This window comes from Nelumbo nucifera, chromosome 7 (assembly GCF_055504915.1).
Source record: "Nelumbo nucifera cultivar China Antique chromosome 7, China Antique-T2T, whole genome shotgun sequence".
Classification (NCBI taxonomy): Eukaryota; Viridiplantae; Streptophyta; class Magnoliopsida; order Proteales; family Nelumbonaceae; genus Nelumbo; species Nelumbo nucifera.
Window position 1 is genome coordinate 11,775,153 of NC_142655.1, and position 16,335 is coordinate 11,791,487.

General features: G+C 37.9%; 1 protein-coding gene across 5 annotated transcripts in view; it reads left to right on the forward strand.

Moving 5' to 3' along the window:
- Positions 1-16,335, forward strand: part of LOC104608838 (Early-responsive to dehydration stress protein (ERD4)) — a 66,438-nt gene that overhangs the window by 15,131 nt on the left and 34,972 nt on the right. For 4 of the 5 annotated variants that reach the window (XM_088891409.1, XM_088891408.1, XM_088891407.1 and 1 more), the window contains 2 exons: positions 6,015-6,227; positions 9,786-10,084. In XM_088891409.1, the coding sequence (XP_088747535.1) occupies positions 6,015-6,227; positions 9,786-10,084 (512 nt within the window). The remainder of the gene's footprint in view (positions 1-6,014; positions 6,228-9,785; positions 10,085-16,335) is intronic. The other variant, XM_088891405.1, reaches the window with a different exon arrangement.

The window sequence follows — 16,335 nt, forward strand, 5'->3', positions numbered from 1 at the left end:
AACTAACTTTCGAAGCACACAAAAAATAAAAATCAGCATTCACAGTCCATTTCTGAGCACACGACAGCAGTGTCCATACCTGTATATGACCAGCCCTCTTCGTACACTGAATAGAGGGTCTAGTATACCACTTCAACGACCACCACAGCACTGGCCAGAGGCATTCTCACCTCCAGGCCCTCAAAACGACAACTCCTTTTCAGCCCTTTATCGAGTCTTCAATCAGATCAGCTGTAGGATGATGAAACCTACTGTGAAGCTGGCGGCGAACCCAGGAAGAAGACATCAGCAAGAAAACGAACACCAGACCTTAATGCTCTGATACCATGTGAATAAACCCTAGTTGTTTCTAGGTCAAAGTAGAGAAGAAGAAAGAAGAAAGAAAAGAGAAAGAAGAAGAAGAAGGAGAGGAGAAGAGTGTTCGGCCAGACTAGAAGAGAGGATGTTCAAAAGTCACTCTCCTAACCGACCCACTTGACTTTTATTCATGAAAAACTTGAGTTACAAGAAAGACAATTTTGTCCCTCATAGAAGATGGGACACATAACTTAAACTCAGATACAATAGACATTTCACTTTCAATAAGATACACCAGAATGACCAAAATGCCCCTGACTCGAGCATTCTAACACTAAGGACCCTTGTTGGAAACTTCATCCGGATCTTCTCTTGGATAGGTTTTAGAACAACAATAACAGAAACTTTAATAAGAAGAATAGTCAGACTGGGAAGCTTAAGAATGCTAATGTTGCCATAGTGCCTAAGGGTGGAAATAAGGAAAGTGAAGAAAGACCATCTATGGAGCAGCTGGCAGCAGTGAAGGCAGAATTTGAGAAGTATGGGAGGTTACTTAATCACTTGGAGACCACTGCTTCAGCTTCCAACCCTTTAGGCAACACCTCATCATCCGCATTTGCTCACTCAGGTACTCGTTTTTCTGCAAATCATGCTACTATTTCAAGTAATCATAAATCCCTTGGATTATTGATTCTTGTGCATCAGACCATATGACCAGTTTATCTAACCTCTTTTGTATATATCAACTCCTCTCTGGTAGAGAAGATATCCCTTGCTGATGGGTCTCTTGCTCTCATCTTTGGCAAAGGAGATGTCAAAGCCTCTAAAGCACTTGTCTTATCCTCTGTTCTTCATGTCCCCAAGCATAGTTGTCAAGGCGCCTAGGCGACCACAGGGTGCTCAATCGCCTAGCCGATAGAATTTGAAAGTATAAAATATATATCCCTACCCCTCTTAAGCTATGTTTTTTGGTTTTTTATACTAACCAACATACCTGTATGCTAGCTATTAGCAATAAAATCATTCGAATAAAACATAAAATGCCATAGCTAACATCCAAGCCAACAAAAATGGGGGATTGCAGATAAGAACAGAGTGAAAAATAAGGGGGCGGAGCTCCTGTTTCGTTTCCAACATAAGTTGTCCAAGAGGATGATGTGGACTATGTTTAAGGGGGTGGAGATATTTCAGGCTAAAAAAATGGAGGATTGTTAAAAGTAAGAAAGGAGTACCAATGTGATTTTAGGAAGGAGGAGGAGGTAGAGCCCCTGTTTCATCCCAAAAATAATTCAAGAAGAAGAAGGAAAAAACGTACCTGGAGGTCTTGGACTACTTGGACTGAACAATGGAAACTTCCTAGTCATCGTTTTCTCTTCTCAGCTCTCGATCTCAGACTCAAACCCAAAGAAACTTTTGCAGTTTTAATGTAAAAGAGAATTACTTTAATAAAAAAATGATAATATACAACAGGGTGTATTCTAATAAGATAAAACAAACCAATAAAGTGATATAATACACTTATGCACATTCAAAAAAATAGTATAGCATATATATGGGTGAGAGACTAATACAAAAACACCTGGGCGTTGGGCGAGGCGACTTCTAAAAATTGCCTAGCCGCCTAGGTGTCGCCTTGACAACTATGTCCCCAAGCTTAATACCAACATTTTATCTGTTAGTAGCTTGACTAAATCCATGAACTATAGCATAACCTTTTTTCCTACCCATTGTGTTTTTCAGGACCTGAAATCCCAGAGGACGGTTGGGAGTGGCCATGAGGCGAGTGGAATATACTTGTTGGACACACTTGATAGAAGTCTTGGACCACCTAATGGAGTAGCCTTGGAGTCTGTCTTATTAGAGTCTATTGATAGAGTCATGTTATGTCATTTTCGGTTTGGTTATTTACCTTTTTTTGCTTTAAGTCAATTGTTTCTCAATATGTTTAAGGGAATGTCTTTATCGAGTCTTCATTGTGAGTCTCGTGAACTTGCGAAGCATTGTGGACATTCTTATTCAGTAAGCAATAAAAGATTTATTTCTCTTTTTCATATGTGCACTTTGATGTGTGGGGGCCATATCATTTGCCTACTATGGGGGGTTACAAGTACTTTATCCTCTTTATTGATGATTATTCTCGTTATACATGGATTTGCCTCATGAGATCCCAGAATGAAGTACTAACTATTGTGCAAAAGTTTCATGAACTTGTTCTTACCTAGTTTAACACGGCTCAAAACATTCCAGTTTGATAATGCTAAGGAATATTTTTAGAAGAACCTTTCATCCTACTTTGAGACTTTTGGAGTTATTCATCAGAATTCTTGTTCCTACACTCCTCACAAAATGGAGTGGCGGAAAGGAAGAACTGCCATGTGATTGAGGTTGCTAGATGCCTCATTTTTGCATTTGATGTTCCTATTAAATTTTGGGGGGATTCCATCCCTACTGCCACATATTTGATTAACTGTATGCCCTCCCAGGTTCTGGGTTTCAAAACCCAATTTAGCCTTCTCTTTCCGGATGGAAATCATTTTTCCCTTCCCCTAGGAGTCTTTGGACGCACCTGTTATGTTCATGTTTATAATCATCAGAGACATAAATTTGAGCCTAAAGCACATAAGTGTGCCTTCTTGGGATATGCCTCCACACAGAAGGGACATTGTTGTTTTGATCCGGTTCGTGGCACCTGCTTTGTTTTGAGGGATGTCACATTTGCTGAGTCTATTCCTTTTTTTGGTATTTCTCCTGAAGGGGAGCATTTCGAGGAACCATTTTCTATGTCTCCAGTTGTTTCTCTTCCAGTTTCTTGTGAGTCTTCTGTTGAGTCCTCTTCTCCTAATGTCTTTCCTTCCACTGTGCCTTCCTTACATGTTCCTCCTCCTCCTCCTCCTCTAGTTCAATCTCCTATTTTTCCCTCACACCCTATTGTCCAAAGGTGGTACCAAAGACAATGGTTCAGGCATGGGCAAGTTGTTTCCACTCCTTCAACAGAGCCTCTTGCACCTCCCATCACTATTGAGGTAATAGGTCAGCCTTCTTCTGACCCATCTTCTACCTTCCCAGACCTTGACCTTCCTAGTGCCCTTCGCAAAGGCAAGTAGAAGTGTACAACACATTGTATCTCCAAACACCTGCCCTATAGCCTTCTATTCCCTACCTATTATTCTTTCCTTGCCTTTGTTTATACCCATTTGATAGGGCTGTTCATAAGAAGGCCCAACCCGACCAACCCGACCAACCCGAACCGACCCAACCCGAGTCGGCCGGTTTTTCATCAGCACCGGTCGGTTTCGGGTTGGGCAAAATCATAAACTGATATATCAGGTTGGTTTCGGTTTTCACATAAGAAAACCAAAACTGACCCGAACCAAACCAAACCAATTAGTTTTCTAGTTCGGTAGTTCCTAGTTTCCTACTTAACTAGTCTTCTACTAGAACTAGAACATCCCTATCTTCTAGTTCTTATTTAACTAAATTGTATCTATCCTAATTTCTCTAGTCTTTTACACCAAATAGGCAACCCATTAGGCAATTACAACTAGAATTAGGTGTCCTAGTTCTAGGCTTCTCTATCATTTTTGTACAGGAGCAAAACCGAAACCGACCCAAACCGACCCAACCTGACTCAAACCGACCAGGTCGGTTTTGCCTATCAGTGGGTCGGTTTCGGTTTCCACCTCATGTAACCCGACCAGGTCGGGTCGGTTGGGAAAACCCCTGTAAACCGACCCAACCCGACCCGTGAACAGCCCTACCATTTGATTTCCAGGTCTGTACTAGAAGCTTTGTCCAAACCTGAATGGAGGGATGCTATGATGACTGAGGTAGATGCTTTGCATAAAAACCATACTTGGGATATTGTGGACCCGCCTATAGGGAAGGAACCAGTAGTTTGTAAATGGGTTTTCACTATCAAATATCATTCTGATGGCACTATTGAGAGGTTTAAGGCTCGATTGGTTGCTAAAGGCCATACTCAGATGTATGGTATTGATTACCTTGAGACTTTTGCTCCTGTGGTTAAAATGACTTATGTTCGAGTTTTGTTGTTTCTAGCTGCTACTTTTGATTGGCCTCTTCACCAGTTTGATGTTAAAATTTGAAGCTGGAAGTTTACATAGATGTTGGTTGGATAGGGTGCCCAGATGACAGGAGATCTACATCAGGAGTGTGTACTCTTGTTGGAGGTTATCTGGTTTGGGAAAAGTAAGAAGCAATCAGTTGTAGCTAGGTCGAGTGTAAAAGCTGAATATAGAGCTATGGAACTTGGTGTTTTAGATCTTTTTTGGGTTCGGTCCTTATTGGGAAAGATTGGAGTTGATGCAGAATAACCTATGATGTACTGTGATAATCAAGCAACAATTAACATTGCTCGTAACCCAATTTAGCATGATAGAACAAAGCATATAGAGGTGGACAGACATTTCATAAGAGAAAGGGTGCCTACCATATGTCGCATCTGATTTACAACTAGCTGATATTCTCACAAAAGGAGTTGCAAGAAATAATCTTGAACATGATCTATACGAGTTGGGAATGTGTGACATCTACTCCCAACTTGAGGGGGGACACTCAGTAGTTTCTTATGTTTTTCTTGTTTATAATCATTAGTTAGTGTTATTGGGCCCAAGGCCCATTAGTTTATGTTGTTTTTTTTTGAGCTGTTTTTTATGTTATGAACAGTAGCTTCCCCATTAAGGGCACTATAGTCTTTGTTATTAATCTTTTTTATGTGTATATAAGATAATGGGTGGGGTGGCCAGATCATTATTGGCTTCTCCCCATCTCTTCTTCTCTTCTCACTAAGATCTCTCTTTCTCTCTTCTTTTTCACTATTATCAAATTGGATTATTGTTTTTTCCTTTTCTACTATCTTTTCCATTGGAGAGTCCTTGGTTCACACCCGAGGGAAATTTCAAAGCCCCCATGCCTAGAAAAGTGAAGTATATTGGCATGGGATAAAGTGGTGCATGTAAGCATCACCATAATATTTAGATCTACATGGGAAAGTGTGTATTGGTATACAGGAAATAAGTGTGATTTGTGACATAACTTCCCTACAAGAAGCTATCATAACCTGTACCAATGGCATAGCTAATGGTCTATTGTAAGTCATTTTCTGTAGGAGCTGGATGATGAAAAGCTGACAACCAGATGCTCCCCTGTAGTAAGACAACAAAACTATTGATTATTAAATGCCTTTAACCTTGTCAGTACATAATGTCATAAAATCTAAACAGGAATTACAACATCATAATAACTGCTAATGTTTTTAATTGACCATTTCCATGAGGAATATAATAAGAAATATCATATAATCAATAGAATGCTTTATTATTCTTTTATGTTGTGCATAACAGTTACCGCCCTTGATAATATTAGTGACATTTTCTTGTTAGCAAAAACTATATGTTATTTAATTTACTGGATTATTTTGATGAGAAGAATGAAATTTCTGTGGTGGTTGATAATTTCCAGTTGCATTGGTCTTTTTGGATGATACTTTTAGCGTACAAAAATGTATCTTTCCCATTCATTTTTTATATGTAATCCCAAAATTTACGCCTATCTCCTTTCAATTTGCATGACTTTCTCTTGCTCAATTGGACCATCTGTTTTGGTTGAAAAATTTTTGAAGATTTTTATATTTGTTGCTCATTTGGACTTTCTATGGTTTGATATACATGGTGCCTTTTTGTACTGTTTCATCTTAGGAGTACAATGAGATATCGGTGAAAAGGATTAAATGCCTTTGCAATGTTAGGAATCGGCCTGAGCAGTTCACAGTTTTAGTAAGAGAAATTCCATTCTGCACTGAACATAAGTCTCATGAGTGTTGTGTAGAACAGTTCTTCTCCAAGCATCATCCATATTCTTATCAATCTTATCAGATGGTCTACTGTAGAAAAGATGTTGAGGATTCACCGGTAAGTTAGATAATTCTAGAATAAAGCAGTTTCCTACTTTGGATTAGTTTCATTTTATAGTTTTTTGTCTATCAATGTTACATGAGGAGATTTTTCTATCAATTGTGGTTCTTTCCTTATTTTAAAAGTCAGTTTCTAGGTATATTGAAGTTACTTGGTTTGTTTTCTCAACTGCTTATGTGTGTGTCATATGAAAGGGCTTGGTGCAATGGTAACATCCTGGACTAGCAAGCATGAGAATGTAGTTTTGAGTCTCTGACCACTTTTTGCAAAACATCTGGTGTGTATACTTTGTGCAGAAAAGTCAGAGTTTGGGTCCATAGTTACAACACAAGAATTTTGAGAAATCAATAGTTGTGCTTTCCTCATTCTAGAAGTTACTTTCTAGGTACATTAGAGTTATTCAATTGATTACTGGTTACTTTGTTTTATTAATTGAGAAGAAAGCCTAATTTACGTGAAGAAGTTCCAGCACCCCAAGCAACTCTGGTTTACATCATATATTATTACCATAAGCATTTCCCAATTGTCATTCCTCAATACAAATTTTCCATGTTGACCCTTTATTTTGATAAAAGGTCAGCTGAGCAGTTAGCCTCCCTTTTTATCCACAGAAGTTGAGCTTATAAGTCTCGTGCAACTTTTCATCCGATGATGCTACAGCTAAAGTCTTGGGTTGTTGTTTTACAAGAAGCTTACAATGACGCTTAGAATCACCTTCCATGATTAAATCATTAAAATTTAGGGTCTTCACCAGCTTCATACCCTGGTATACAACTAAGAGTTCAGCCCACAATGACTATTCTTGGCCTATAAGTCCAGAGTACAAATCTTCACCATCACTGTTTTCTTAACACCCTACTGATGCTTGAAATTCCTGGATTTCAGATTTTTCAATGCTGCTTCCGTCAAAATTAAGCTTTACATGATTTCCGTTAGGAGCCTTCTAAAGGGAAGCACTTACTGTCCTTGTAGTGGAGCAATTTGATACATTGGACCATCCTCTTTATGTCATCAATGAAACATACAATGACAGTTTTGGCCAAGGAGGCCATTCCTATCAAAATATTTTGTTACCACTTCCGTTGAGTGGGAAACTTCCCTAAAATTTGACTATTGCTGTCTTCCCATATTGACCATAGGAGAGCCCCTCTAAGACAACCCCTGTGACTATCCCTCTCTGTGTAGAGGGTTTAAAGGAGGAATTATCATATAGTCTCCCCATGCTATTCAGTGGGGCATGTGATTAGTAAAAGAGTAGTAGTCTCGCTGCTTGCTTTATATAGGAACCACTTGTTTGGAATAAGACAACCATTAGGTTTTTTCCTTTTAAATACCTGAAAAGTATTAATTCTCCAATGTACCACCTCCCAAGAACAAACTTTTATTTTAGGTGGCTTTGGCCATTTCCAAATGGCTTTTACTGGAAAAAAACATGGGAGGTTGAGATGAAGGGCTTGGAAAAAAGAGGTGCATGAGAAAGAACCATGTTTGTGAGACTAAAGGAACACAAGAACCCAAGAATATCATGTCCCCTGGCAATTTTTGACATATAGCACCATCATCATCTAAGTGTTGCACTAACTATATGTGGTTGGCTACATGAATCCTGTTATGCTAGTCTGTTTTGTTTACTACCATATTTATCGTTAAATTGTGAGCCCTTTTATCATTTCTCATTACTTCAACCTATGTCCTTTTTGGTCTGTGTATGTGTGATATGTACGGGTCATTGCTTGGCATGATAGTAAATTCTTTGGCTGATAAGCATGAGAATGCCGGGTTCAAGTATGAGAGTGGTCACTTTTTGCAGAAAAAAGCCAGAGGTTAGGCCCTTATACTGTCCACCAAATAGCCCAGACCAGCAGTGGGTAGTGGCCTTATTTTTTATGGATATGTGTAATGTGGATACGTGCTGAAGTTTTATGTAGGTAATTGTTAATTTTCTCTTTATCATCTTTACATTGTTAATGGGGTCTAATTTTAATTGTTATTAAGGAAAAGCTTTTTCTATGATCTTTTTCTGTAATTGTCTGAAATAAGTGGGAAAACTTATTGGCTCTTGTTTGTGGTTTTAAAACCATATGAATGTAGGCTAAACACTAGCTTCTATTCTTACTATCATGGTAACCTATGTATTGAATAGGATTTAATGGAAACTTGGTAAGATGCTATAGGAGAAGACTATGCCTAATTAGGGATGTTAGAGAGTTGATTTTGTTATGGGTTTGCCTGCCCAAACTTGACCCCAAGGCACCTGCTATTGAATTCAATCCAACTTAATGAATTACAGAACCTGCCTCGACCTTACACTGTCCCAATCAATACCAACTCCACCCACCCGATTAACAGTACTACTGTTGTTAGTTTCCAGATTATTCAATGTCACTGTCACATGCTATAGATGTTTCATGAATAATTCATTTTAATTATATATATATATATATATATTATGATAAAATAAAACCAATCCCTCCCAGGGCTTTTACCAGAAACAACAGAAAAGCTTAACCAAACTGCAAAACCAGCAAATGCCAACAGCTTCACCCTCTATCAAACATTGACTACAAAAAGGTCTCTCTTCTATTCCAACCAGGATAAGATGGACTTGAAACAAGACCTTGAAGGAAAAAAGACTAAACCATGCACCAAACCAAGACTTCTGCTAAAACTCTTAACCTCCCCCCTTCGTTTTTAATATATGCCACCTGTTGGTAAACATAGTTTCAAGTTTCATTTAGAGAAATGAAAGCATGGAAGACTTTCCATGGAACCGGCAGGTCAGAGGACTTAGTAGGAGGGGGAAGTAATTTGGTGAATAATTCCATTGACTCTGGTCTGGATGGTATGGTCAAGAAGGAAGTGCAAAGATTTTTGAGAAGATTAATGTGGCAGATTATGTAGCAAAGGTCTTATGGGAAGGCTATATTCTTGGTTGGCAGTGCACAGATGCTTTAAGGGTACCTCTTACAACTCTTTTTTTTTGGTAACTAATATTTTTTTTTTGAAAAATACTTATATGGAAAATGTATACTTTGATACTTTCCCTTAGCACTATACCTTGTGGTGTGGGGATTGAGTTGTACATTTAGAAAAGAGCATAATTTTATGGACATCACACATGAACCCTATGGGGTTAGGAAGTACCCAATGCTAAAGGATGTAAAACAAATAGAACTCAATTAAGCATTCTGTGTAAGTACGATTCACTGTAAGCGTAAGGTTCTTACAGTCCATTTTTGTGCACTCTGTCCTTTGAGTTGACAGTGTTATATTTTCTGCATGATTGTATGTATGCAGGTATATCTTATCTGTTCAGTTCATTTTTTCTGCACTGTATTGAAATTACCTAATATGTTCTCTTCGAATGAAAATGAATTTGCAAATTTTCTTATATATGGTTTGTGAGCCTGTTCCTCAACAAATATAAGTTTCTGTAGAACGTAGTTAATTATTCTCTTTTAATCATATAGTGTTATATTTTCCATTTTCAGTTTTCTCTTTATGATCTTAGATGGATCAATATTTTTCTAACCAATTATCACCTTTCATTTCTAGGAGTTGCCTGTTGCATTTGTGTCCTTCAAGACACGGTGGGGTGCTACACTTGCTGCCCAATCTCAGCATCATGCAAATCCACTTTCATGGATAACAGAAATGGCTCCAGAACCAAGGGATGTTCTATGGAGTAATTTGGCTATCCCATATGCTCATCTACCACTCTACAAAATTGGAGCCTTTCTTGCAGCAATGGTTCTGACAATTTTCTTTGCTATCCCAGTCACTGCAGTTCAAGGAATAGCAAAATTTGAAAAGCTAAAGAAGTGGTTCCCTCCGGCTATGGCTGTACAATTGGTGTAAGTATCTTGCCATTTGTTGCTCTTTGTAGGTTATGTGAATGAATCTAAGTTACCAGGATAGTAGGGACATGGATTTATATGGTATCAAACAGCTCCAATACGGATACAAATATGAATACACTTGGGAAACACATGGATTTTTTTTTGAGAGAAAAGGTAAAGTAATATATTAGACAAAAAGCAAACCAAATCTGCACAACAAGGAGTTGTGCAGTTCCCAATTAAAAGCTGTACATCTTCTGTATTGTTTACCCTGTGTGCATAGATACAAAAAGATCCCCAGAATTATAAAAAGAGTTATATGGTCTATTCCTGAATCATTTATGTGTTCCTACCCATGAGTACATCCTACCCCAAAAACGTTTACATAAATTTTCCTCCGAAACACATGTTTTCAAACAATCTTTTGTTTCTTTCTGTCCATATTGTCCAAACCAATAAAGCTGGTCCTACCCACCAAATAACTTGCCTTCTTTAGAGAGACCCTTCAGATCAACTTGTCACACATTCAGTTTGTACAAGAGAGTTTAGGGTGAAAACAGAATCAGTCGACCCCACCCTATAGATAGATATTACAGAAATGCCATTGCGGGGCAAAGAAGAGAAAATGAGAAAGAAAGAATACATGATAGTGTACAACAAGGACTATAGAAATAAGGTACAAACATATGGATGGGCTCCATCTTATGAAGATTAATCTTGGGTCCTGATACAACCTCAAACCACGTGAGAATCATATGGAGGGACTCCATCTTGGGAAATGCATTGATACAACAAAAGATATGGAAACGGTTGGATATGCTAGGGAAATGCATACAAATCACAAATACATTAATAACACTAAATCTAAAGCTGAAATATCTATGAATAAGGTAAAAAGACATGATAAATCATAAATGCACACTTTAATAGGTATATGAAGAGAATCGTTATAATCAACAATACCGGGACTCTGGAACATGTACACATCGTATAATAATTGTCATTCTATTTCAATTTTTATAATTATAGTTTTCAATTTTTTTTTAATTTTTGTGGGAAATTTATTTAGTATTTTATATAATTAATAACTATATTTTTTCAAATAATAAATATGTTTTCATTTTTAACACATAATTTATATGTAAAATAAAACATATGATTCATTTAAGGTAGGCAAAATATGATTCATTTTTTATAATTATAATTTTCAATTTTTATTAAAGTCCAAAAACAATTGAAAAGCGGTCGATGTACAATTTTGTGACTGGTATGCTTCTATATCAATGCGCATCGGATTGTAATCACAACCGATAGGGCCCGATGCGGAGAAGTATTGTGTGGGTACGCACGAGTCATGGGATACATATCTAATCGTGCTGTATCCTGTATCCCTGGCCATGGACACAGAGATTATATGCCCTGTATTGCGAGTATCATATCAATCATTTCGATACTTCAAATCTTGGTATTGGATACAAAATTTATGCTAAAAATTGAAGTATCTGATATGACAGTACCCTTGTACAGGTATCTGGGTATCATATATGTGAATGAGAAGGTTTTCATATTAAATGTATTAGATTTCCATTCACAAACATTCTTTGCTAGAGGAAGTATGCTGCTTTTCTTTTGGGTATTGAAGTCCTATGTTGTTCTTTCTCTAGTCTGGATTAAGTTTCATGATTTTGATATCCTTATAAATACTACCATATGAAGAGGTTATCTCTGGATATTTCACAAATATAGCTTTAAATATTAAGTTTCTAGGAAAATTTGCAAAGTATTTGTAATACGGGGGAAATTTTAGGGTCTTCCCAGGGAAAGTTAAAGAAAATAGGATATTGGTATATTTTCCCAAGGGGAAAAGAATGCCTAATTGTTTACATTTAGTGCTATAGACCATTAATATCATCAAACAATATGAGGATTTATGAACAAACTAATTTATTTTTGTGATAGTTCCTAATAATTTCAGGCATAACAGATTGGTAGTAAGAGTTTTGGGGAAGATAAGTGTAACAGCTATACTGTAATGGTGTGTGAGCATAGTGTCTGCTGAAATATGACTTTTGGTGGATAAATGATGGTTAAGTAAGGTTAAGATCTGAAATGGAAATGAAAAGACAGTTTATAGAACTTTCAGAGTTGAAATACTTAAAAAAAGAGCTGTTATAATGTATTTGGGTTCCTTTTTACTTGGGGAGTTCTTTTTTTTTTTTTTCATTTATCTAGGATGGGAAGGCTGTAGTATGACCGTATATGGTTTTGTGATCCTTTTTTTTTTTTTTGGTATCTCTTTTCTTCTTGCATGATGTATTCCTTTCTTCGTCTCCTTTTTGAGACATAAATTCATTGAGCTTGTTGTCAATTCAAAACCAACCAGTGCCAGCACTTACCCCTATATGTGAGGGGTGATCATTCTTGGCCCGGCCTGACCCAGACCATAAATTTCCAGGCCCAGGCTCTACCTGAAATACATTTATAATTTGTACATGTATATTTTCTTATTTTGGTGGAGTTTGAAAGGCCCTAATCTGAAGGCATGGCGGCATGTATAGGTCCAATATCTTCCTCATTCTAACCGCTGCAATCTCCCTGGAAACCGGCATACTATCAATCAAAGTCCCTTTTTTCTGGATCTCTCTCTTCGTCCTTTACTTCCCCTTGAAAAATTTCTTTCTCCTTTCTCCTAACTTTTAATACCAGCTCCCGTGGAAAGTTTGAAGTTTTTGGTGCAGAGGTAATGGAGGCAGCATAGCTAGCCATGGAATAAGTGAAGGTGGCAATGATGAGTTGAGTTCTGGTTATAGTGGTAGCAGAGATTCTGAGGATCAATCAGCATCATCACCATCATCTTCATGTTTAAGAATTCTAGGGTTATTTTTGAACAGATGGATATCAAGGGTTGCTGCAGGCCTGCAGTTCCCCTTTATGGAGAAACTAGTTGGAGTTGGTGCATATTTGAATCAGGAGTATGCAGTATCCTCAGTAAATTTGGGACATTTGTGTACAATGGAACTCTGTTTGCTGCAATTGGACTCATGGGGACTGTGATTTTGAATAGATTGATTAGTATGAGGAAGGAGATGGATCCCAATTTTAAGATATGTATGCCTCTGCAATGCTCAGTGCTCTTCCTTGGGAAATTCATGTGATGCGAGAATATTTTAAGATATCAAACTTTGAACAGGAATGAGTTTCTGTGAGCAAGGGGGCTGCTGCTGTTGGGATTTGCAGCAGTCACTTTTGATTTGTTTAATCTTTTTTGCTACTCAGTTTTAGAATGGAAAACCAAGGTATGTGCTTTTTTTACTTTCTTCTTTTGATAACTAAATAGGAAGATAAGACACTTGTTTAGACTTTAGAGTGGGTTTTATTTTATTTTCTCAAGGCTGTAGAGTGGGTTTCAGTGAAGGATGGATTTTACTGTGTGCCTCTTTTTCTATAATTTATAAATGAATATATGAAAAGGAAAATAATCTTTTTGTGGTGGATCAGAAGAAAAAGGAAAATAATATGATGTTTTTTAAAATCATGGCCTGGAACCTGGTCTGGCCTGGACCAGGCCCATGTAACCCCAGGCCCAGGCTTATATTTCAGACTCGGAGTGTGGACCAGGCTGGGTTCAGGCCTGGAATAGAGTCCTTGACATATGTGCTAAGCCCAGCCTGGGTCCATCCTGGCCTGGCCCATGATCATCCCTAGCTATATGTTTGCATTGGTAATTGGATAGGTTAATTAAGCATATTTAAGATGAGGTTCCATGGTGTACATTGTTTGTTGATGGCATGGTTTGGCTTAACAAACTAGAGTAGGATTAAATACAAAACCAAATCTATGGAAATATGCTAATCAAGAGGTTTTAAGATGAGGGCTAAAATAAAATATTTGCAGAGATCAAGAGATGCCTCAATGTGACCTCATGCTCCCTTGGTTCTTTGCTTCTTAACAAGGAAGAGATTGAGGATGTGGTAGCACATAACATTAGAGCAATTTGAATGGAGGGCTGCATTTGGAGTGTTGCATGTGATCAGAGACAGGAAGATGAATAGTGTTTTATGAAATAGCCATAAGGCCAGCAGTGTTGCATGGAGCAAAGCTTTGTGAAGTTAAGAAAAAATGATTCCAAAAAAAAAATGAATGAGGCAGGTAGGAAACTTTTGATATTGATGATGATAAAATGAGATTGTAAGTTAACATCTTCATGGCCTCATGGGTATATAAGAGTTACCCCTGTAGGTGATAAAATGAAAGAAAGTAGACTAAGATGGTTTGATCATGTGCATATAAAGGATCATTTACTGCACCGATAAGAAGAAATGATCCATTTCAAGTTGAATGGTCTAGATCTAGGGGGACCAAAAAGGACATGCCCATTTTGTTTTTTGGAAAAAAGCACATTCCATTAAACAGGAATGTACATAGCATTGAATAGCATAGAATTGTGGATCAAGATTCATGTGACTCAATATGTTGGGACAAGGCTTTGTTAAGTTGAGTTCAGTTGAATTGTTGAAATTTATGGGTACTAATTAGAATTATAGAAGAATACAATAGAAAATGACTTTGTAAATACGAACACTTATGAGAAGCCACCTTGGAGAATATCATTGTAAAAGTAGCACATTGAGTGAAGACCTTGGATGCTTTTTCTTCTTTTACTACTGATGATGTTGTAAGGAATTCATAGACTGGTATCTTTATCTGTTAAAAACTCCTCTGTATTCCATGGACCCCCTTACTCTAAGCAAATAAAGCTGAAATTTTGATGGCTGAAGTGTGAGGAATCCAGGACCTAGTGGAATAAAGTGAGTTCTCAGAAAGTTGGAAAGAAACTGTTAACTATTTCAGACTGATTGAGTTTGGTGATTCAATTGGAGCAGAGTTGTTAGGCTATACCTCATGGCTTAAGGATAACAAAATTCCCAAGTTACAAATATATTATGATTGATAGAGATTGTTATGCAATCATAGGATGGTTAAAAAGAGACTACATTGGTTCATGGGGGGAGGATTGAATCAGGTGTTGACGAAGCTGCGCAAGTTACATCCCCCATCGTTGAGGGAGCTAACCCCACCAGGCAGCACTGTTTGGGGGATAGTACGGAGGGACAGGAATCCCATGTGGCTGATCATGGAAGACCGGAAAGGGAGTTATGAGAAAAAGGTCCTATCATAGCAAGATCAGATGGGGATGTCTATCTAACCCAAGACACTCCACTGCATTGTCCGGATAAGGGGAAGGATATGGCTTCAGCTGTAATACCTCCACTTCAAAATCCAAACAGTCCTCCTTTGTCTGGTGGGTGCCCAGGTATGAATGCCCATTTGGTTTTTGGTACTAACTCGTGTGCTGAGGAGCCTTTTTCAGATACTCTGGCATCTCATCCTGAAGGGAGTAGTGTTGATTCTAAGGATGCTGAAGGCAATGACAAGGAGTTGAAAGAAAAGGTAGGGTATGAAACCAGGAAAGGATTGGGCGAAGTAGAAAGAATATGGAGATTGGTAGTGATGGACTTTGAGGAGTTCAGATTAAAGGAAGGATACATGGAAGAGAACAACGGGGTGGGGGGGGGAGCAGCTAGGAGGGAGGTAGAGGCTGATATAGGAAAAGAGAGCAAAAATAAAGAGTCGACATTGGTAATTGATAAGAGGAATAAGAGGACTGGTCTTGATAAGGAGATGGAAGAATTGAAGAAATACCATGGGAAAAATGAGAAGAAAAAGGGAAACCAAAAAGAAAAAATAATTGAAGTGGAAAGATTAATGACTGACATTGAGGGGGACCTAGAATTTAGTGGAAGGGGAGAGAGGAGGAATACTCTTAGGTAAGGAGAAGAGAAGGAGATAGGAGGGGCTTTAGAAAAGAGTTAATGGTGAAAATTATGAGTTGGAAATGGAGAGGTCTAGGGAGTGCAAGAAATAAAAGAGTAATAAAAGACTTAGGAGGGAAAAACCTGACATTGTAATGGTGCAAGAGACGAAACTGTCTAAAATAGATGGAAGATGGGTTAGAAGCTTTTGAAGATCAAGGGGGATAAGTTGGGCTTCAGCTCCGTCATGGGGAGCATCAGGAAGAATAGTAATGGTCTGGAAGGATGAGATAGTGGAACCTATAGAGGGACTGATAGGAAGATTCTCTGTTTTTATCAAATTCAAAAAATGTGGAGGATGGCTTTACTTGGGTGTTAACTAATGTGTATGGACCCAATTCCTACAAGGAGAGAAATGAAATGTGGGAGGAGTTGTGTGCAATTAATGGCTTA